Source organism: Rhinoderma darwinii, assembly GCF_050947455.1.
Source record: "Rhinoderma darwinii isolate aRhiDar2 chromosome 5 unlocalized genomic scaffold, aRhiDar2.hap1 SUPER_5_unloc_2, whole genome shotgun sequence".
Lineage (NCBI taxonomy): Eukaryota > Metazoa > Chordata > Amphibia > Anura > Rhinodermatidae > Rhinoderma > Rhinoderma darwinii.
In genome coordinates this window covers 1,810,211-1,830,076 of record NW_027461776.1, presented here as the reverse complement: position 1 = coordinate 1,830,076, position 19,866 = coordinate 1,810,211, and the positions used below count along the sequence as shown (strand labels likewise).

The following is a 19,866-nucleotide window of genomic DNA, read 5'->3' as shown; positions in this document are numbered from 1 at the left end:
AATAATACCTCTACACCATAACCACATAGTGACTGAATAATACCCCCATACTGTTACTGAATAATACCGCCACACCATAACCACATAATGACTGACTAATACCCCCATACTGTTACTGAATAATACCACCACACCATAACCACATAGTGACTGAATAATACCCCCATACTGTTACTGAATAATACCGCCACACCATAACCACATAGTGACTGACTAATACCCCCATACTGATACTGAATGATACCTCCACACCATAACCACATAGTGACTGACTAATACCCCCATACTGTTACTGACTAATACCTCCACACCATAACCACATAGTGACTGAATAATACCACCATACTGTTACTGAATAATACCTCCACACCATAACCACATAGTGACTGAATAATACCTCCATACTGTTACTGACTAATACCTCCACACCATAACCACATAGTGACTGAATAATACCCCCATACTGTTACTGACTAATACCTCCACACCATAACCACACAGTGACTGAATAATACCACCATACTGTTACTGAATAATACCTTCACCCCATAACCACATAGTGACTGACTAATACCCCCATACTGTTACTGACTAATACCCCCACACCATAACCAAATAGTGACTGAATAATACCCCCATACTGTTACTGAATAATACCACCACACCATAACCACATAGTGACTGAATAATATCCCCATACTGTTACTGAATAATACCACCACACCATAACCACATAGTGACTGAATAATACCACCATACTGTTACTGAATAATACCTCCACACCATAACCACATAGTGACTGAATAATACCTCCATACTGTTACTGACTAATACCTCCACACCATAACCACATAGTGACTGAATAATACCCCCATACTGTTACTGACTAATACCTCCACACCATAACCACATAGTGACTGAATAATACCACCATACTGTTACTGAATAATACCTTCACACCATAATCACATAGTGACTGAATAATACCCCCATACTGTTACTGACTAATACCCCCACACCATAACCAAATAGTGACTGAATAATACCCCCATACTGTTACTGACTAATACCCCCACACCATAACCAAATAGTGACTGAATAATACCCCCATACTGTTACTGAATAATACCCCCATACTGTTACTGAATAATACCTCCACACCATAACCACATAGTGACTGAATAATACCACCATACTGTTACTGAATAATACCTCCACACCATAACCACATAGTGACTGAATAATACCCCCATACTGTTACTGAATAATACCACCATACTGTTACTGAATAATACCTCCATACCATAACCACATAGTGACTGAATAATATCCCCATACTGTTACTGAATAATACCTCCATACCATAACCACATAGTGACTGACTAATACCCCCATACTGTTACTGAATAATACCTCCACACCATAACCAAATAGTGACTGAATAATACCCCCATACTGTTACTGAATAATACCTCCACACCATAACCACATAGTGACTGAATAATACCCCCATACTGTTACTGAATAATACCACCACACCATAACCACATAGTGACTGCATAATACCCCATACTGTTACTGAATAATACCTCCACACCATAACCACATAGTGACTGACTAATACCCCCATACTGTTACTGACTAATACCCCCACACCATAACCAAATAGTGACTGAATAATACCCCCATACTGTTACTGAATAATACCACCACACCATAACCACATAGTGACTGAATAATATCCCCATACTGTTACTGAATAATACCACCACACCATAACCACATAGTGACTGAATAATACCACCATACTGTTACTGAATAATACCTCCACACCATAACCACATAGTGACTGAATAATACCTCCATACTGTTACTGACTAATACCTCCACACCATAACCACATAGTGACTGAATAATACCCCCATACTGTTACTGACTAATACCTCCACACCATAACCACATAGTGACTGAATAATACCACCATACTGTTACTGAATAATACCTTCACACCATAATCACATAGTGACTGAATAATACCCCCATACTGTTACTGACTAATACCCCCACACCATAACCAAATAGTGACTGAATAATACCCCCATACTGTTACTGACTAATACCCCCACACCATAACCAAATAGTGACTGAATAATACCCCCATACTGTTACTGAATAATACCCCCATACTGTTACTGAATAATACCTCCACACCATAACCACATAGTGACTGAATAATACCACCATACTGTTACTGAATAATACCTCCACACCATAACCACATAGTGACTGAATAATACCCCCATACTGTTACTGAATAATACCACCATACTGTTACTGAATAATACCTCCATACCATAACCACATAGTGACTGAATAATATCCCCATACTGTTACTGAATAATACCTCCATACCATAACCACATAGTGACTGACTAATACCCCCATACTGTTACTGAATAATACCTCCACACCATAACCAAATAGTGACTGAATAATACCCCCATACTGTTACTGAATAATACCTCCACACCATAACCACATAGTGACTGAATAATACCCCCATACTGTTACTGAATAATACCACCACACCATAACCACATAGTGACTGCATAATACCCCATACTGTTCCTGAATAATACCCCATACTGTTACTGAATAATACCCCATACTGTTACTGAATAATACCCCAATACTGTTGCTGAATAATACCCCCATACTGTTACTGAATAATACCTCCACACCATAACCACATAGTGACTGAATAATACCCCCGTACTGTTACTGAATAATACCTCCACACCATAACCACATAGTGACTGAATAATACCACCATACTGTTACTGAATAATACCACCACACGATAACCACATAGTGACTGACTAATACCCCCATACTGTTACTGAATAATACCCCCACACCATAACCACATAGTGACTGAATAATACCCCCATACTGTTACTGAATAATACCTCCACACCATAACCACATAGGGACTGAATAATACCCCCATACTGTTACTGAATAATACCTCTACACAATAACCACATAATGACTGAATAATACCCCCATACTGTTACTGAATAATACCTCCACACCATAACCACATAGTGACTGACTAATACCCCCATACTGTTACTGACTAATACCCCCACACCATAACCACATAGTGACTGACTAATACCCCCATACTGTTACTGAATAATACCTCCACACCATAACCACAGTGACTGAATAATACCCCCATACTGTTACTGAATAATACCACCACACCATAACCACATAGTGACTGAATAATACCCTCATACTGTTACTGAATAATACCTCCACACCATAACCACATAGTGACTGAATAATACCCCCATACTGTTACTGAATATTACCTCCACATCATAACCACATAGTGACTGACTAATACCCCCATACTGTTACTGAATAATACCCCCACATCATAACCACATAGTGACTGAATAATACCCCCATACTGTTACTGAATAATACCACCATACTGTTACTGAATAATACCCCCATACTGTTACTGAATAATACCACCACTCCATAACCACATAGTGACTGACTAATACCCCCATACTGTTACTGAATAATACCACCATACTGTTACTGAATAATACCACCATACTGTTACTGAATAATACCCCCATACTGTTACTGAATAATACCACCACTCCATAACCACATAGTGACTGAATAATACCCCCATACTGTTACTGAATAATACCTCCACACCATAACCACATAGTGACTGACTAATACCCCATACTGTTACTGAATAATACCACCACACCATAACCACATAATGACTGACTAATATCCCCATACTGTTACTGAATAATACCTCCACACCATAACCACATAGTGACTGAATAATACCCCCATACTGTTACTGAATAATACCCCCATACTGTTACTGAATTTTACCACCATACTGTTACTGAATAATACCCCCATACTGTTACTGAATAATATCACCACTCCATAACCACATAGTGACTGACTAATACCCCCATACTGTTACTGAATAATACCACCACACCATAACCACATAGTGACTGAATAATACCCCCATACTGTTACTGAATAATACCTCCACACCATAACCACATAGTGACTGACTAATACCCCATACTGTTACTGAATAATACCACCACACCATAACCACATAGTGACTGAATAATACCCCCATACTGTTACTGAATAATACCTCCACACCATAACCACATAGTGACTGAATAATACCACCATACTGTTACTGAATAATACCCCCATACTGTTACTGAATAATACCTCCACACCATAACCACATAGTGACTAAATAATACCCCCATACTGTTACTGACTAATACCACCACACCATAACCACATAGTGACTGAATAATACCCCCATACTGTTACTGAATAATACCACCACACCATAACCACATAGTGACTGAATAATACCCCCATACTGTTACTGAATAATACCTCCACACCATAACCACATAGTGACTGAATAATACCCCCATACTGTTACTGAATAATACCACCACACCATAACCACATAGTGACTGAATAATACCCCCATACTGTTACTGACTAATACCTCCACACCATAACCACATAATGACTGACTAATACCCCCATACTGTTACTGAATAATACCTCCACACCATAACCACATAGTGACTGAATAATACCCCCATACTGTTACTGAATAATACCGCCACACCATAACCACATACTGACTGACTAATACCACCATACTGTTACTGAATAATACCCCCACACCATAACCACATAGTGACTGAATAATACCCCCATACTGTTACTGAATAATACCGCCACACCATAACCACATAGTGACTGACTAATACCACCACACCATAACCACATAGTGACTGAATAATACCCCCATACTGTTACTGAATAATACCTCCACACCATAACCACATAGTGACTGAATAATACCCCCATACTGTTACTGAATAATACCCCCATACTGTTACTGACTAATACCACCACACCATAACCACATAGTGACTGAATAATACCTCCATACTGTTACTGAATAATACCACCACACCATAACAACATAGTGACTGACTAATACCCCCATACTGTTACTGACTAATACCTCCACACCGTAACCACATAGTGACTGAATAATACCCCCATACGGTTACTGAATAATACCCACACACCATAACCACATAGTGACTGAATAATACCCCCATACTGTTACTGAGTAATACCAATACACCATAACCACATAGTGACTGAATAATACCCCCATACTGTTACTGAATAATACCTCCATACCATAAACACATAGTGACTGAATAATACCCCCATACTGTTACTGAATAATACCTCCACACCATAACCACATAGTGACTGAATAATACCTCCATACTGTTACTGAGTAATACCAATACACCATAACCACATAGTGACTGAATAATACCACCACACTATGACCACATATATCTGCCACAAAAAATAAAAATGTCACCATACAGAGCTTATAAAGTGGTCACATGCTATTGGATGCATCCTCTGGTTTCTGTGTACTGCGATGCAGCAATGCAATGGTTATTTTGTGCCTGAGTTTTGCTGCTTCTCAGTTATCCTCTTCTCAGCTCTATACATTTTCAGTCAGTCCTGTTGCTTACTGCCTTGGTTTATGGCTTTTTTTTCTGCCTCTCTTTACATTCATTACTGTCTTGCTGACTACCATTGATGACTCCTGGGCCCTGACTACATCTTGCTTAACGTTGCGCCACCTCCGCCTATTGGTTCTTCTCAAGGGACTGCGACCTGGGGAGGACCTGCAGTGAAGTCCAGATGTCTTTAAAAGGGTTTAAGGATAAATAACAGGAATAACTTCATCTGCAATAGTTGCATAACACATAAAAGTTATACACTGGAGCTCTGCAGATTATAATCATGCTGTGGGTACAATGTAATGAATACGGTACAATTACATCCGGTGACTCACAGGTGATGTTTTCTCCAATTGGAGTTTTTCGCTTTCCCCTTTTCTCTCCATCAGACACCGACTTCTTTGACAACTTCTCCTGATTACAACTCATCTGTGCAGAGCTTGCTGCCTAGACGTGTTTAGCTCTTCACTTTTCTAGCACCCTCCCCAACCTCCTATCCTGCTGCCTCCTTATCGTTGCCCTACTGCTGCAAAAATAGTGCCACACAGAAAGTGGCCATAAAAAAATATATTGGCAAACTTTTCCCCACACATAGCGCCCCCCTTTGTGCAGCACACAGTAATAGTGCCCCTTTCTGCCCTAGAGACGTTCACAGTGCTCTCCTTATGTGGTACACAGGAATAGTGTCCCACATATGATGATGCCCCTTTAGTGTTTTCCCACAGTGCTAATGTCCCCTAAGTGTCCCTTATATAGAAAATATGCCCCTTAATGCTCCTTTAGAGTTATAAGACCCATTCAGCTTTCCCCACACAGAAAAATTCCCCATTAGTGCCTCCAAATAGAAAGTGTGCCTCTTTAGTGCCTCCCTCACAGTAATGAAAGAAATAATGCCCTCTTAGTTCCTAATAGTAGTGATGTCCCTAAGTGCCCCTTATATAGCAAGGGTAACTGAACGTTCAACAAACTTCTGACATGTCATAGTGACATGTCATCAGTTTTGATCGCTAGGGGTCTGAGCACTAAATCTCCCGCTGATCACTAAAACGAAGCAGCAGAAGCGTTCGTGTGAGCGCCAAGCCGCTTGCTTTCTGTTCGGCTTTTCTCGGAAAGCCGAGCAGTTGGTGTATGGGCCCATAAACTTTCTATTGAGTCCGTACACCAACTGATCGGCTTTCCAAGAAAAGCCGAACAGAAAGCAAGCGGCTCAGCGCTCACATGAGTAATTTTGCCGCTTCGTTTTAGCTATCGGTGGGGGTCTCAGTGCTCAGACCCCCACAGACCAAAACTTCTGACATGTCACTATGACATGTCAGAAGTTTGGTGACTGAATGTTTAGTTACCCTTTAATGCTCCTTTAGAGTTATAAGACCCCTTTAGCTTCCCCCACATAGTAAAATTCCCCCTTAGTGCCCCCAAATAGAATGTGTGCCTCCCTCACAGTAATGACAGTAATGATGCCCTCTTAGTTCCTAATAGTAGTGATGTCCCCTTATTGCCCCGCACAGTAGGAATGTCCTCTTAGTGTCTCCCCACACAGAAATATTCCCCATTAAAATAATAAATGTTATACTCACCTAGCCCTGGTTTCAATAATCGAACACGATTGATGATAATGATAAAACATGACATCTGCCGATAGGAAACCGACTGAAGCCCCTGATATACATTATAAAAACAGGCAGTTCAGGACTTTGATCTAATTTCAACTCTGGTGGGACCTAATATTATTTTATTTTGACCAATTTTGTTTGTGTGTTGCAGCCACCACCAGAACTATCTCCCCAGATTTCCCATTATGAAGATGAAGGAGATGTCATTCAGGCTCTTGGTGTGGAGAGATTTGAGGATATTCTACAGGATGCTCATCCTCGAAGTCCAACTGAGTTGGGGAAGAGTTACAGCGAAGAAGACTTCCAATGTAAGTTAGGGACAGAAAGAAGACAGAAGAAAGGACAGCACAAAAAAAGCGAGGGTCAGGATAACGCAAGGAGTGAGGGTCAGGAGAACGCAAGGAGTGAGGGTCAGGAGAACACAAGGAGTGAGGATCAGGAGAACGCAAGGAGTGAGGGTCAGGAGAACGCAAGGAGTGAGAGTCAGGAGAACGCAAGGAGTGAGGGTCAGGAGAACGCAAGGAGTGAGGGTCAGGAGAACGCAAGGAGTGAGGGTCAGGAGAACGCAAGGAGTGAGGGTCAGGAGAAGGCAAGGAGTGAGGGTCAGGAGGACGCAAGGAGTGAGGGTCAGGAGAACGCAAGGAGTGAGGGTCAGGAGAACGCAAGGAGTGAGGGTTAGGAGAACGCAAGGAGTGAGGGTCAGGAGAACGCAAGGAGTGAGGGTCAGGAGAACGCAAGGAGTGAGGGTCAGGAGAACGCAAGGAGTGAGGGTCAGGAGAACGCAAGGAGTGAGGGTCAGGAGAACGCAAGGAGTGAGGGTCAGGAGAACGCAAGGAGTGAGGGTCAGGAGAACGCAAGGAGTGAGGGCCAGGAGAAAGCAAGGAGTGAAGCTTAGGAGAACATGAGGAGAGTGAGGAGCAGGCAAATACATGGAGAGTAAGAAGCACAAGAACATGAGGAGAGTGAGGGTCAGAATAACATGAAAAGAGTGAGAGTCATGAGAACACGAGGAGAGTGAGGTGCAGGAGAACAATGAGGGGCAGCAAAACACAAGGAGAGTGTCGGACAGGATAACATGAGAAGAGTCTGGACATGTAAACATAAGGAGAGTGAAGGGCTGGATAACAGGAGGAGAGTAAAGGGCAGGAGAACACTATTACATTGAGGGTCAGGAGAACACGATTAGAGTGAGGGTCAAGAGAACATAATTAGATTGAGGGTCAGGAGAACACAAAGAGAGGAAGCGTCAGGGAAATACATGGTGAGAGGGTCAGGAGAACACGATTAGAGTGAGGGTCAGGAGAACACGATTAGAGTGAGGGTCAGGGGAACACGATTAGAGTGAGGGTCAGGGGAACACGATTAGAGAGGGTCAGGAAAACACAATTAGATTGAGGATCAGGAGAACAAGATTAGACTGAGGGTCAAGAGAACATGATTAGATTGAGGGTCAGGAGAACACAAGGAGAGGAAGCGTCAGGGAAATACATGGTGAGAGGGTCAGGAGGGCAGCGGAAGAGTGGGGGTCAGGAGAAATGTGAGGGTCAGGAGAACAGGAGAAGAGTGAAGGTCAGGAGAGCAGCTGAAGAGTTAGGGTCAGGAGAACAGGAGGAGAGTGAGGGTCAGGAGAACAGGAGAAGTGTGAGGGTCAACAGAAGTGTGAGGGTCAGGAGAACAGGAGAAGTGAGGGTCAGGAGAACAGGAGAAGTGTGAGGGTCAGGAGAACAGGAGAAGTGTGAGGGTCAGGAGAACAGGAGAAGTGTGAGGGTCAGGAGAACAGGAGAAGTGTGAGGGTCAGGAGAACAGGAGAAGTGTGAGGGTCAGGAGAACAGGAGAAGTGTGAGGGTCAGGAGAACAGGAGAGGTGTGAGGGTCAGGAGAACAGGAGTAATGTGAGTGTCAGGAGAACAGGAGTAGTGTGAGGGTCAGGAGAACAGGAGAAGAGTGAGTGTCTCTCAGGAGAACAGGAGAAGTGTGTGTCAGGAGAACAGGAGAAGTGTGAGGGTCAGGAGAACAGGAGTAGTGTGAGGGTCAGGAGAAAAGTGAGTGTCACTCAGGAGAACAGGAGTAATGTGAGGGTCAGGAGAACAGGAGAAGAGTGAGTGTCACTCAGGAGAAGTGTGAGTGTCAAGAGAACAGGGGAAGTGTGAGGGTCAGGAGACCAAGAGAAGTGTGAGGGTCAGGAGACCAGGAGAAGTGTGAGGGTCAGGAGAACAGGAGAAGTGTGAGGGTCAGGGGAACAGGAGGAGAGTGAGTGTCACACAGGAGAACAGGAGACGTGTGAGGGTCAGGAGAACAGGAGAAGTGTGAGGGTCAGGAGAACAGGAGAAGTGTGAGGGTCAGGAGAACAGGAGTAGTGTGAGGGTCAGGAGAAGTGTGAGGGTCAGGAGAACAGGAGTAGTGTGAGGGTCAGGAGAACAGGAGTAGTGTGAGGGTCAGGAGAACAGGAGAAGAATGAGTGTCACACAGGAGAACAGGAGAAGTGTGAGGGTCAGGGGAACAGGAGTAGTGTGAGGGTCAGGAGAAGTGTGAGGGTCAGGAGAACAGGAGTAGTGTGAGGGTCAGGAGAACAGGAGTAGTGTGAGGGTCAGGAGAACAGGAGAAGAATGAGTGTCACTCAGGAGAACAGGAGAAGTGTGAGGGTCAGGGGAACAGGAGAAGAGTGAGTGTCACTCAGGAGGAGAGTGAGGGTCAGGAGAACACGATGAGAGTGAGGGCCAGGAGAACACGATGAGAGTGAGGGTCAGGGGAACAGGAGAAGTGTGAGGGTCAGGAGAACAGGAGAAGAGTGAGTGTGAGGAGAACAGGAGAAGAGTGAGTGTCACTCAGGAGGAGAGTGAGGGCCAGGAGAACACGATGAGAGTGAGGGCCAGGGGTAAAGGTGGAAAGTTTTTGACAGGGGAACACGAGAGTGAGGGCCAGGGGAACATGAAGTGCATAAGGAGCAGGAGAACAGGCGGAGAGTGGGGGGCAGGGGAACAGGGGGAGAGTAGGGTCCAGGAGATATTATTTTGCATCTCATTTATGGGATCCTTGTTGTATGAGTGAAGTTCTGCTGATTGTCCAATGATATAACTCACCATATGTGCATGTTTTACTAATTGTATTTTAGACCACCGTCAGTCCTCACATCATATCCACCATCCTTTGTCATCCCACCTCCCCTCTGATATCTCCAGTCGAGACCCGCGCAAACACAAGAAGAAGAAGAGGCGGAGAAGAACCTCAGTTCCTGGAGATACTCCGGGCACCATCGAAGAGAGGGAAGAAGAAGAAGACACTGATGGGGAAAAAACCCCGGATGAAGGGCCTGAAGCTGCAGACATGCAGGTGATGCCGGCTTTATGGTCACCAGGCTTGCTGTTGTCACTTCACACACCCCATGTCGTGGTCCTCCATGTATCATTCACAAACCTCACCTAAAGTCTCAAATTCCATTCAGTAAGACGCCTTGCATTCATTGTTAGAAGACACTTGTACCCTGATCACACGCGGGCAATAAACCAGGCACTACGGGCACAACGAATATCCTATTTTTATCTCATTGGAGCAGATATACCACGGCCTTCAAGGTGGTTTATGTCCATTAACGTCTGCATTTTTATTGACCGGGAAAACACAAATGTCAAGATCCACAACTTGTAGAGAGGAGCTTCTAATGTCTCCTGTTTTTTTGTAGTTCTTCCCAGTGGAGGAGGATAACCCAAAGAGAAATTCTGGGGTGGTGTCGGTGTCATCGGTAGATGCTGGAAGTAAAGAACAGAAATCTGGAGCAGTGAGGTAAGTGAAAGGCAGATACAGGATAGTTGTCAGGGCTACACAGATGCAGGATAGTTGTCAGGGCTGCACAGATGCAGGATAGTTGTCAGGGCTACACAGATGCAGGATAGTTGTCAGGGCTACACAGATGCAGGATAGTTGTCAGGGCTGCACAGATGCAGGATAGTTGTCAGGGCTGCACGGATGCAGGATAGTTGTCAGGGCTGCACAGATGCAGGATAGTTGTCAGAGCTGCACAGATGCAGGATAGTTGTCAGGGCTGCACAGATGCAGGATAGTTGTCAGGGCTGCACAGATGCAGGATAGTTGTCAGGGCTGCACGGATGCAGGATAGTTGTCAGGGCTGCACAGATGCAGGATAGTTGTCAGGGCTGCACAGATGCAGAATAGTTGTCAGGGCTGCACAGATGCAGGATAGTTGTCAGAGCTGCACAGATGCAGGATAGTTGTCAGGGCTGCACAGATGCAGGATATTTGTCAGGGCTGCACAGATGCAGGATAGTTGTCAGGGCTGCACAGATGCAGGTTAGTTGTCAGGGCTGCACAGATGCAGGTTAGTTGTCAGGGCTGCACAGATGCAGGATAGTTGTCAGGGCTGCACAGATGCAGGGTAGTTGTCAGGGCTGCACAGATGCAGGATAGTTGTCAGGGCTGCACAGATGCAGGATAGTTGTCAGGGCTGCACAGATGCAGGTTAGTTGTCAGGGCTGCACAGATGCAGGATAGTTGTGAGGGCTGCACAGATGCAGGATAGTTGTCAGGGCTGCACAGATGCAGGATAGTTGTCAGGGCTGCACAGATGCAGGATAGTTGTCAGGGCTGCACAGATGCAGGATAGTTGTCAGGGCTGCACAGATGCAGGATAGTTGTCAGGGCTGCACAGATGCAGGTTAGTGGTCAGGGCTGCACAGATGCAGGATAGTTGTCAGGGCTGCACAGATGCAGGATAGTTGTCAGGGCTGCACAGATGCAGGATAGTTGTCAGGGCTGCACAGATGCAGGTTAGTTGTCAGGGCTTCACAGATGCAGGGTAGTTGTCAGGGCTGCACAGATGCAGGATAGTTGTCAGGGCTGCACAGATGCAGGATAGTTGTCAGGGCTGCACAGATGCAGGATAGTTGTCAGGGCTGCACAGATGCAGGTTAGTTGTCAGGGCTGCACAGATGCAGGATAGTTGTCAGGGCTGCACAGATGCAGGGTAGTTGTCAGGGCTGCACAGATGCAGGGTAGTTGTCAGGGCTGCACAGATGCAGGATAGTTGTCAGAGCTGCACAGATGCAGGTTAGTTGTCCGGGCTGCACAGATGCAGGATAGTTGTCAGGGCTGCACAGATGCAGGTTAGTTGTCAGGGCTGCACAGATGCAGGATAGTTGTCAGGGTTGCACAGATGCAGGATATTTGTCAGGGCTGCACAGATGCAGGATAGTTGTCAGGGCTGCACAGATGCAGGTTAGTTGTCAGGGCTGCACAGATGCAGGTTAGTTGTCAGGGCTGCACAGATGCAGGATAGTTGTCAGGGCTGCACAGATGCAGGGTAGTTGTCAGGGCTGCACAGATGCAGGATAGTTGTCAGGGCTGCACAGATGCAGGATAGTTGTCAGGGCTGCACAGATGCAGGTTAGTTGTCAGGGCTGCACAGATGCAGGATAGTTGTGAGGGCTGCACAGATGCAGGATAGTTGTCAGGGCTGCACAGATGCAGGATAGTTGTCAGGGCTGCACAGATGCAGGTTAGTTGTCAGGGCTGCACAGATGCAGGATAGTTGTCAGGGCTGCACAGATGCAGGATAGTTGTCAGGGCTGCACAGATGCAGGGTAGTTGTCAGTGCTGCACAGTTGCAGGGTAGTTGTCAGGGCTGCACAGTTGCAGGATAGTTGTCAGGGCTGCACATATGCAGGATAGTTGTCAGGGCTGCACAGATACAGGATAGTTGTCAGGGCTGCACAAGTGCAGGTTAGTTGTCAGGGCTGCACAGATGCAGGATAGTTGTCAGGGCTGCACAGATGCAGGATAGTTGTCAGGGCTGCACAGATGCAGGATAGTTGTCAGGGCTGCACAGATGCAGGTTAGTTGTCAGGGCTGCACAGATGCAGGATAGTTGTCAGGGCTTCACAGATACAGGATAGTTGTCAGGGCTGCACAAGTGCAGGTTAGTTGTCAGGGCTGCACAGATGCAGGATAGTTGTCAGGGCTGCACAGATGCAGGATAGTTGTCAGGGCTGCACAGATGCAGGATAGTTGTCAGGGCTGCACAAATGCAGGTTAGTTGTCAGGGCTGCACAGATGCAGGATAGTTGTCAGGGCTGCACAGATGCAGGATAGTTGTCAGGGCTGCACAAATGCAGGTTAGTTGTCAGGGCTACACAGATGCAGGGTAGTTGTCAGGGCTGCACAGATGCAGGATAGTTGTCAGGGCTGCACAGATGCAGGATAGTTGTCAGGGCTGCACAGATGCAGGTTAAATGTCAGGGCTGCACGGATGCAGGATAGTTGTCAGGGCTGCACAGATGCAGGATAGTTGTCAGGGCTGCACAGATGCAGGATAGTTGTCAGGGCTGCACAGATGCAGGATAGTTGTCAGAGCTGCACAGATGCAGGATAGTTGTCAGGGCTGCACAGATGCAGGTTAGTTGTCAGGGCTGCACAGATGCAGGATAGTTGTCAGGGCTGCACAGATGCAGGATAGTTGTCAGGGCTGCACATATGCAGGATAGTTGTCAGGGCTGCACAGATACAGGATAGTTGTCAGGGCTGCACAAGTGCAGGTTAGTTGTCAGGGCTGCACAGATGCAGGATAGTTGTCAGGGCTGCACAGATGCAGGATAGTTGTCAGGGCTGCACAGATGCAGGTTAGTTGTCAGGGCTGCACAGATGCAGGATAGTTGTCAGGGCTTCACAGATACAGGATAGTTGTCAGGGCTGCACAAGTGCAGGTTAGTTGTCAGGGCTGCACAGATACAGGATAGTTGTCAGGGCTGCACAAGTGCAGGTTAGTTGTCAGGGCTGCACAGATGCAGGATAGTTGTCAGGGCTGCACAGATGCAGGATAGTTGTCAGGGCTGCACAAATGCAGGTTAGTTGTCAGGGCTGCACAGATGCAGGATAGTTGTCAGGGCTGCACAGATGCAGGTTAGTTGTCAGGGCTGCACAGATGCAGGGTAGTTGTCAGGGCTGCACGGATGCAGGATAGTTGTCAGGGCTGCACAGATGCAGGATAGTTGTCAGGGCTGCACAGATGCAGGATAGTTGTCAGGGCTGCACAGATGCAGGATAGTTGTCAGAGCTGCACAGATGCAGGATAGTTGTCAGGGCTGCACAGATGCAGGTTAGTTGTCAGGGCTGCACAGATGCAGGATAGTTGTCAGGGCTGCACAGATGCAGGATAGTTGTCAGGGCTGCACATATGCAGGATAGTTGTCAGGGCTGCACAGATACAGGATAGTTGTCAGGGCTGCACAAGTGCAGGTTAGTTGTCAGGGCTGCACAGATGCAGGATAGTTGTCAGGGCTGCACAGATGCAGGATAGTTGTCAGGGCTGCACAGATGCAGGTTAGTTGTCAGGGCTGCACAGATGCAGGATAGTTGTCAGGGCTTCACAGATACAGGATAGTTGTCAGGGCTGCACAAGTGCAGGTTAGTTGTCAGGGCTGCACAGATGCAGGATAGTTGTCAGGGCTGCACAGATGCAGGATAGTTGTCAGGGCTGCACAGATGCAGGATAGTTGTCAGGGCTGCACAAATGCAGGTTAGTTGTCAGGGCTGCACAGATGCAGGATAGTTGTCAGGGCTGCACAGATGCAGGTTAGTTGTCAGGGCTGCACAGATGCAGGGTAGTTGTCAGGGCTGCACAGATGCAGGTTAGTTGTCAGGGCTGCACAGATGCAGGTTAGTTGTCAGGGCTGCACAGATGCAGGATAGTTGTCAGGGCTGCACAGATGCAGGATAGTTGTCAGGGCTGCACAGATGCAGGATAGTTGTCAGGGCTGCACAGATGCAGGATAGTTGTCAGGGCTGCACAGATGCAGGATAGTTGTCAGGGCTGCACAGATGCAGGATAGTTGTCAGGGCTGCACAGATACAGGATAGTTGTCAGGGCTGCACAGATGCAGGTTAGTTGTCAGGGCTGCACAGATGCAGGGTAGTTGTCAGGGCTGCACAGATGCAGGATAGTTGTCAGGGCTGCACAGATACAGGATAGTTGTCAGGGCTGCACAGATGCAGGATAGTTGTCAGGGCTGCACAGATGCAGGATAGTTGTCAGGGCTGCACAGATGCAGGGTAGTTGTCAGGGCTGCACAGATGCAGGGTAGTTGTCAGGGCTGCACAGATGCAGGGTAGTTGTCAGGGCTGCACAGATGCAGGGTAGTTGTCAGGGCTGCACAGATGCAGGATAGTTGTCAGGGCTGCACAGATGCAGGATAGTTGTCAGGGCTGCACAGATACAGGATAGTTGTCAGGGCTGCACAGATGCAGGGTAGTTGTCAGGGCTGCACAGATGCAGGATAGTTGTCAGGGCTGCACAGATGCAGGGTAGTTGTCAGGGCTGCACAGATGCAGGATAGTTGTCAGGGCTGCACAGATGCAGGATAGTTGTCAGAGCTGCACAGATGCAGGGTAGTTGTCAGGGCTGCACAGATGCAGGGTAGTTGTCAGGGCTGCACAGATGCAGGATAGTTGTCAGGGCTGCACAGATGCAGGGTAGTTGTCAGGGCTGCACAGATGCAGGGTAGTTGTCAGGGCTGCACAGATGCAGGATAGTTGTCAGGGCTGCACAGATGCAGGGTAGTTGTCAGGGCTGCACAAATGCAGGATAGTTGTCAGAGCTGCACAGATGCAGGGTAGTTGTCAGGGCTGCACAGATGCAGGGTAGTTGTCAGGGCTGCACAGATGCAGGATAGTTGTCAGGGCTGCACAGATGCAGGTTAGTTGTCAGGGCTGCACAGATGCAGGGTAGTTGTCAGGGCTGCACAGATGCAGGATAGTTGTCAGGGCTGCACAGATGCAGGATAGTTGTCAGGGCTGCACAGATGCAGGATAGTTGTCAGGGCTGCACAGATGCAGGATAGTTGTCAGGGCTGCACAGATGCAGGATAGTTGTCAGGGCTGCACAGATGCAGGGTAGTTGTCAGGGCTGCACAGATGCAGGGTAGTTGTTAGGGCTGCACAGATGCAGGATAGTTGTCAGGGCTGCACAGATGCAGGTTAGTTGTCAGGGCTGCACAGATGCAGGATAGTTGTCAGGGCTGCACAGATGCAGGATAGTTGTCAGGGCTGCACAGATGCAGGATAGTTGTCAGGGCTGCACAGATGCAGGATAGTTGTCAGGGCTGCACAGATGCAGGATAGTTGTCAGGGCTGCACAGATGCAGGATAGTTGTCAGGGCTGCACAGATGCAGGTTAGTTGTCAGGGCTGCACTGATGCAGGTTAGTTGTCAGGGCTGCAGAGATGCAGGTTAGTTGTCAGGGCTGCACAGATGCAGGATAGTTGTCAGAGCTGCACAGATGCAGGGTAGTTGTCAGGGCTGCACAGATGCAGGGTAGTTGTCAGGGCTGCACAGATGCAGGATAGTTGTCAGAGCTGCACAGATGCAGGTTAGTTGTCAGAGCTGCACAGATGCAGGGTAGTTGTCAGGGCTGCACAGATGCAGGATAGTTGTCAGGGCTGCACAGATGCAGGATAGTTGTCAGGGCTGCACAGATGCAGGATAGTTGTCAGGGCTGCACAGGTGCAGGGTAGTTGTCAGGGCTGCACAGATGCAGGGTAGTTGTCAGGGCTGCACAGATGCAGGATAGTTGTCAGGGCTGCACAGATGCAGGGTAGTTGTCAGGGCTGCACAGATGCAGGGTAGTTGTCAGGGCTGCACAGATGCAGGATAGTTGTCAGGGCTGCACAGATGCAGGATAGTTGTCAGGGCTGCACAGATGCAGGATAGTTGTCAGGGCTGCACAGATGCAGGATAGTTGTCAGGGCTGCACAGATGCAGGATAGTTGTCAGGGCTGCACAGATGCAGGGTAGTTGTCAGGGCTGCACAGATGCAGGATAGTTGTCAGGGCTGCACAGATGCAGGTTAGTTGTCAGGGCTGCACAGATGCAGGGTAGTTGTTAGGGCTGCACAGATGCAGGATAGTTGTCAGGGCTGCACAGATGCAGGTTAGTTGTCAGGGCTGCACAGATGCAGGATAGTTGTCAGGGCTGCACAGATGCAGGATAGTTGTCAGGGCTGCACAGATGCAGGATAGTTGTCAGGGCTGCACAGATGCAGGGTAGTTGTCAGGGCTGCACAGATGCAGGATAGTTGTCAGGGCTGCACAGATGCAGGATAGTTGTCAGGGCTGCACAGATGCAGGATAGTTGTCAGGGCTGCACAGATGCAGGTTAGTTGTCAGGGCTGCACAGATGCAGGTTAGTTGTCAGGGCTGCACAGATGCAGGATAGTTGTCAGGGCTGCACAGATGCAGGATAGTTGTCAGGGCTGCACAGATGCAGGATAGTTGTCAGGGCTGCACAGATGCAGGGTAGTTGTCAGGGCTGCACAGATGCAGGATAGTTGTCAGGGCTGCACAGATGCAGGATAGTTGTCAGGGCTGCACAGATGCAGGATAGTGTCAGGGCTGCACAGATGCAGGATAGTTGTCAGGGCTGCACAGATGCAGGTTAGTTGTCAGGGCTGCACAGATGCAGGATAGTTGTCAGGGCTGCACAGATGCAGGGTAGTTGTCAGGGCTGCACAGATGCAGGTTAGTTGTCAGGGCTGCACAGATGCAGGATAGTTGTCAGGGCTGCACAGATGCAGGTTAGTTGTCAGGGCTGCACAGATGCAGGATAGTTGTCAGGGCTGCACAGATGCAGGTTAGTTGTCAGGGCTGCACAGATGCAGGATAGTTGTCAGGGCTGCACAGATGCAGGATAGTTGTCAGGGCTGCACAGATGCAGGGTAGTTGTTAGGGCTGCACAGATGCAGGATAGTTGTCAGGGCTGCACAGATGCAGGTTAGTTGTCAGGGCTGCACAGATGCAGGATAGTTGTCAGGGCTGCACAGATGCAGGATAGTTGTCAGGGCTGCACAGATGCAGGGTAGTTGTCAGGGCTGCACAGATGCAGGGTAGTTGTCAGGGCTGCACAGATGCAGGATAGTTGTCAGGGCTGCACAGATGCAGGGTAGTTGTCAGGGCTGCACAGATGCAGGGTAGTTGTCAGGGCTGCACAGATGCAGGATAGTTGTCAGGGCTGCACAGATGCAGGGTAGTTGTCAGGGCTGCACAAATGCAGGATAGTTGTCAGAGCTGCACAGATGCAGGGTAGTTGTCAGGGCTGCACAGATGCAGGGTAGTTGTCAGGGCTGCACAGATGCAGGATAGTTGTCAGGGCTGCACAGATGCAGGTTAGTTGTCAGGGCTGCACAGATGCAGGGTAGTTGTCAGGGCTGCACAGATGCAGGATAGTTGTCAGGGCTGCACAGATGCAGGATAGTTGTCAGGGCTGCACAGATGCAGGATAGTTGTCAGGGCTGCACAGATGCAGGATAGTTGTCAGGGCTGCACAGATGCAGGATAGTTGTCAGGGCTGCACAGATGCAGGGTAGTTGTCAGGGCTGCACAGATGCAGGGTAGTTGTTAGGGCTGCACAGATGCAGGATAGTTGTCAGGGCTGCACAGATGCAGGTTAGTTGTCAGGGCTGCACAGATGCAGGATAGTTGTCAGGGCTGCACAGATGCAGGATAGTTGTCAGGGCTGCACAGATGCAGGATAGTTGTCAGGGCTGCACAGATGCAGGATAGTTGTCAGGGCTGCACAGATGCAGGATAGTTGTCAGGGCTGCACAGATGCAGGATAGTTGTCAGGGCTGCACAGATGCAGGTTAGTTGTCAGGGCTGCACTGATGCAGGTTAGTTGTCAGGGCTGCAGAGATGCAGGTTAGTTGTCAGGGCTGCACAGATGCAGGATAGTTGTCAGAGCTGCACAGATGCAGGGTAGTTGTCAGGGCTGCACAGATGCAGGGTAGTTGTCAGGGCTGCACAGATGCAGGATAGTTGTCAGAGCTGCACAGATGCAGGTTAGTTGTCAGGGCTGCACAGATGCAGGGTAGTTGTCAGGGCTGCACAGATGCAGGATAGTTGTCAGGCTGCACAGATGCAGGATAGTTGTCAGGGCTGCACAGATGCAGGATAGTTGTCAGGGCTGCACAGATGCAGGGTAGTTGTCAGGGCTGCACAGATGCAGGGTAGTTGTCAGGGCTGCACAGATGCAGGATAGTTGTCAGGGCTGCACAGATGCAGGGTAGTTGTCAGGGCTGCACAGATGCAGGGTAGTTGTCAGGGCTGCACAGATGCAGGATAGTTGTCAGGGCTGCACAGATGCAGGATAGTTGTCAGGGCTGCACAGATGCAGGATAGTTGTCAGGGCTGCACAGATGCAGGATAGTTGTCAGGGCTGCACAGATGCAGGATAGTTGTCAGGGCTGCACAGATGCAGGGTAGTTTTCAGGGCTGCACAGATGCAGGATAGTTGTCAGGGCTGCACAGATGCAGGTTAGTTGTCAGGGCTGCACAGATGCAGGGTAGTTGTTAGGGCTGCACAGATGCAGGATAGTTGTCAGGGCTGCACAGATGCAGGTTAGTTGTCAGGGCTGCACAGATGCAGGATAGTTGTCAGGGCTGCACAGATGCAGGATAGTTGTCAGGGCTGCACAGATGCAGGATAGTTGTCAGGGCTGCACAGATGCAGGGTAGTTGTCAGGGCTGCACAGATGCAGGATAGTTGTCAGGGCTGCACAGATGCAGGATAGTTGTCAGGGCTGCACAGATGCAGGATAGT

The 19,866-nt window shown here is 48.1% G+C and overlaps 1 protein-coding gene across 1 annotated transcript in view; it reads left to right on the top strand.

Moving 5' to 3' along the window:
* Window positions 1-19,866, top strand: part of SLC4A2 (solute carrier family 4 member 2) — a 181,675-nt gene that overhangs the window by 66,633 nt on the left and 95,176 nt on the right. Inside the window, exons 2-4 of the mRNA XM_075847551.1 lie at window positions 7,422-7,578; window positions 10,382-10,599; window positions 10,949-11,049. Of these exons, the coding sequence (XP_075703666.1) occupies window positions 7,422-7,578; window positions 10,382-10,599; window positions 10,949-11,049 (476 nt within the window). The remainder of the gene's footprint in view (window positions 1-7,421; window positions 7,579-10,381; window positions 10,600-10,948; window positions 11,050-19,866) is intronic.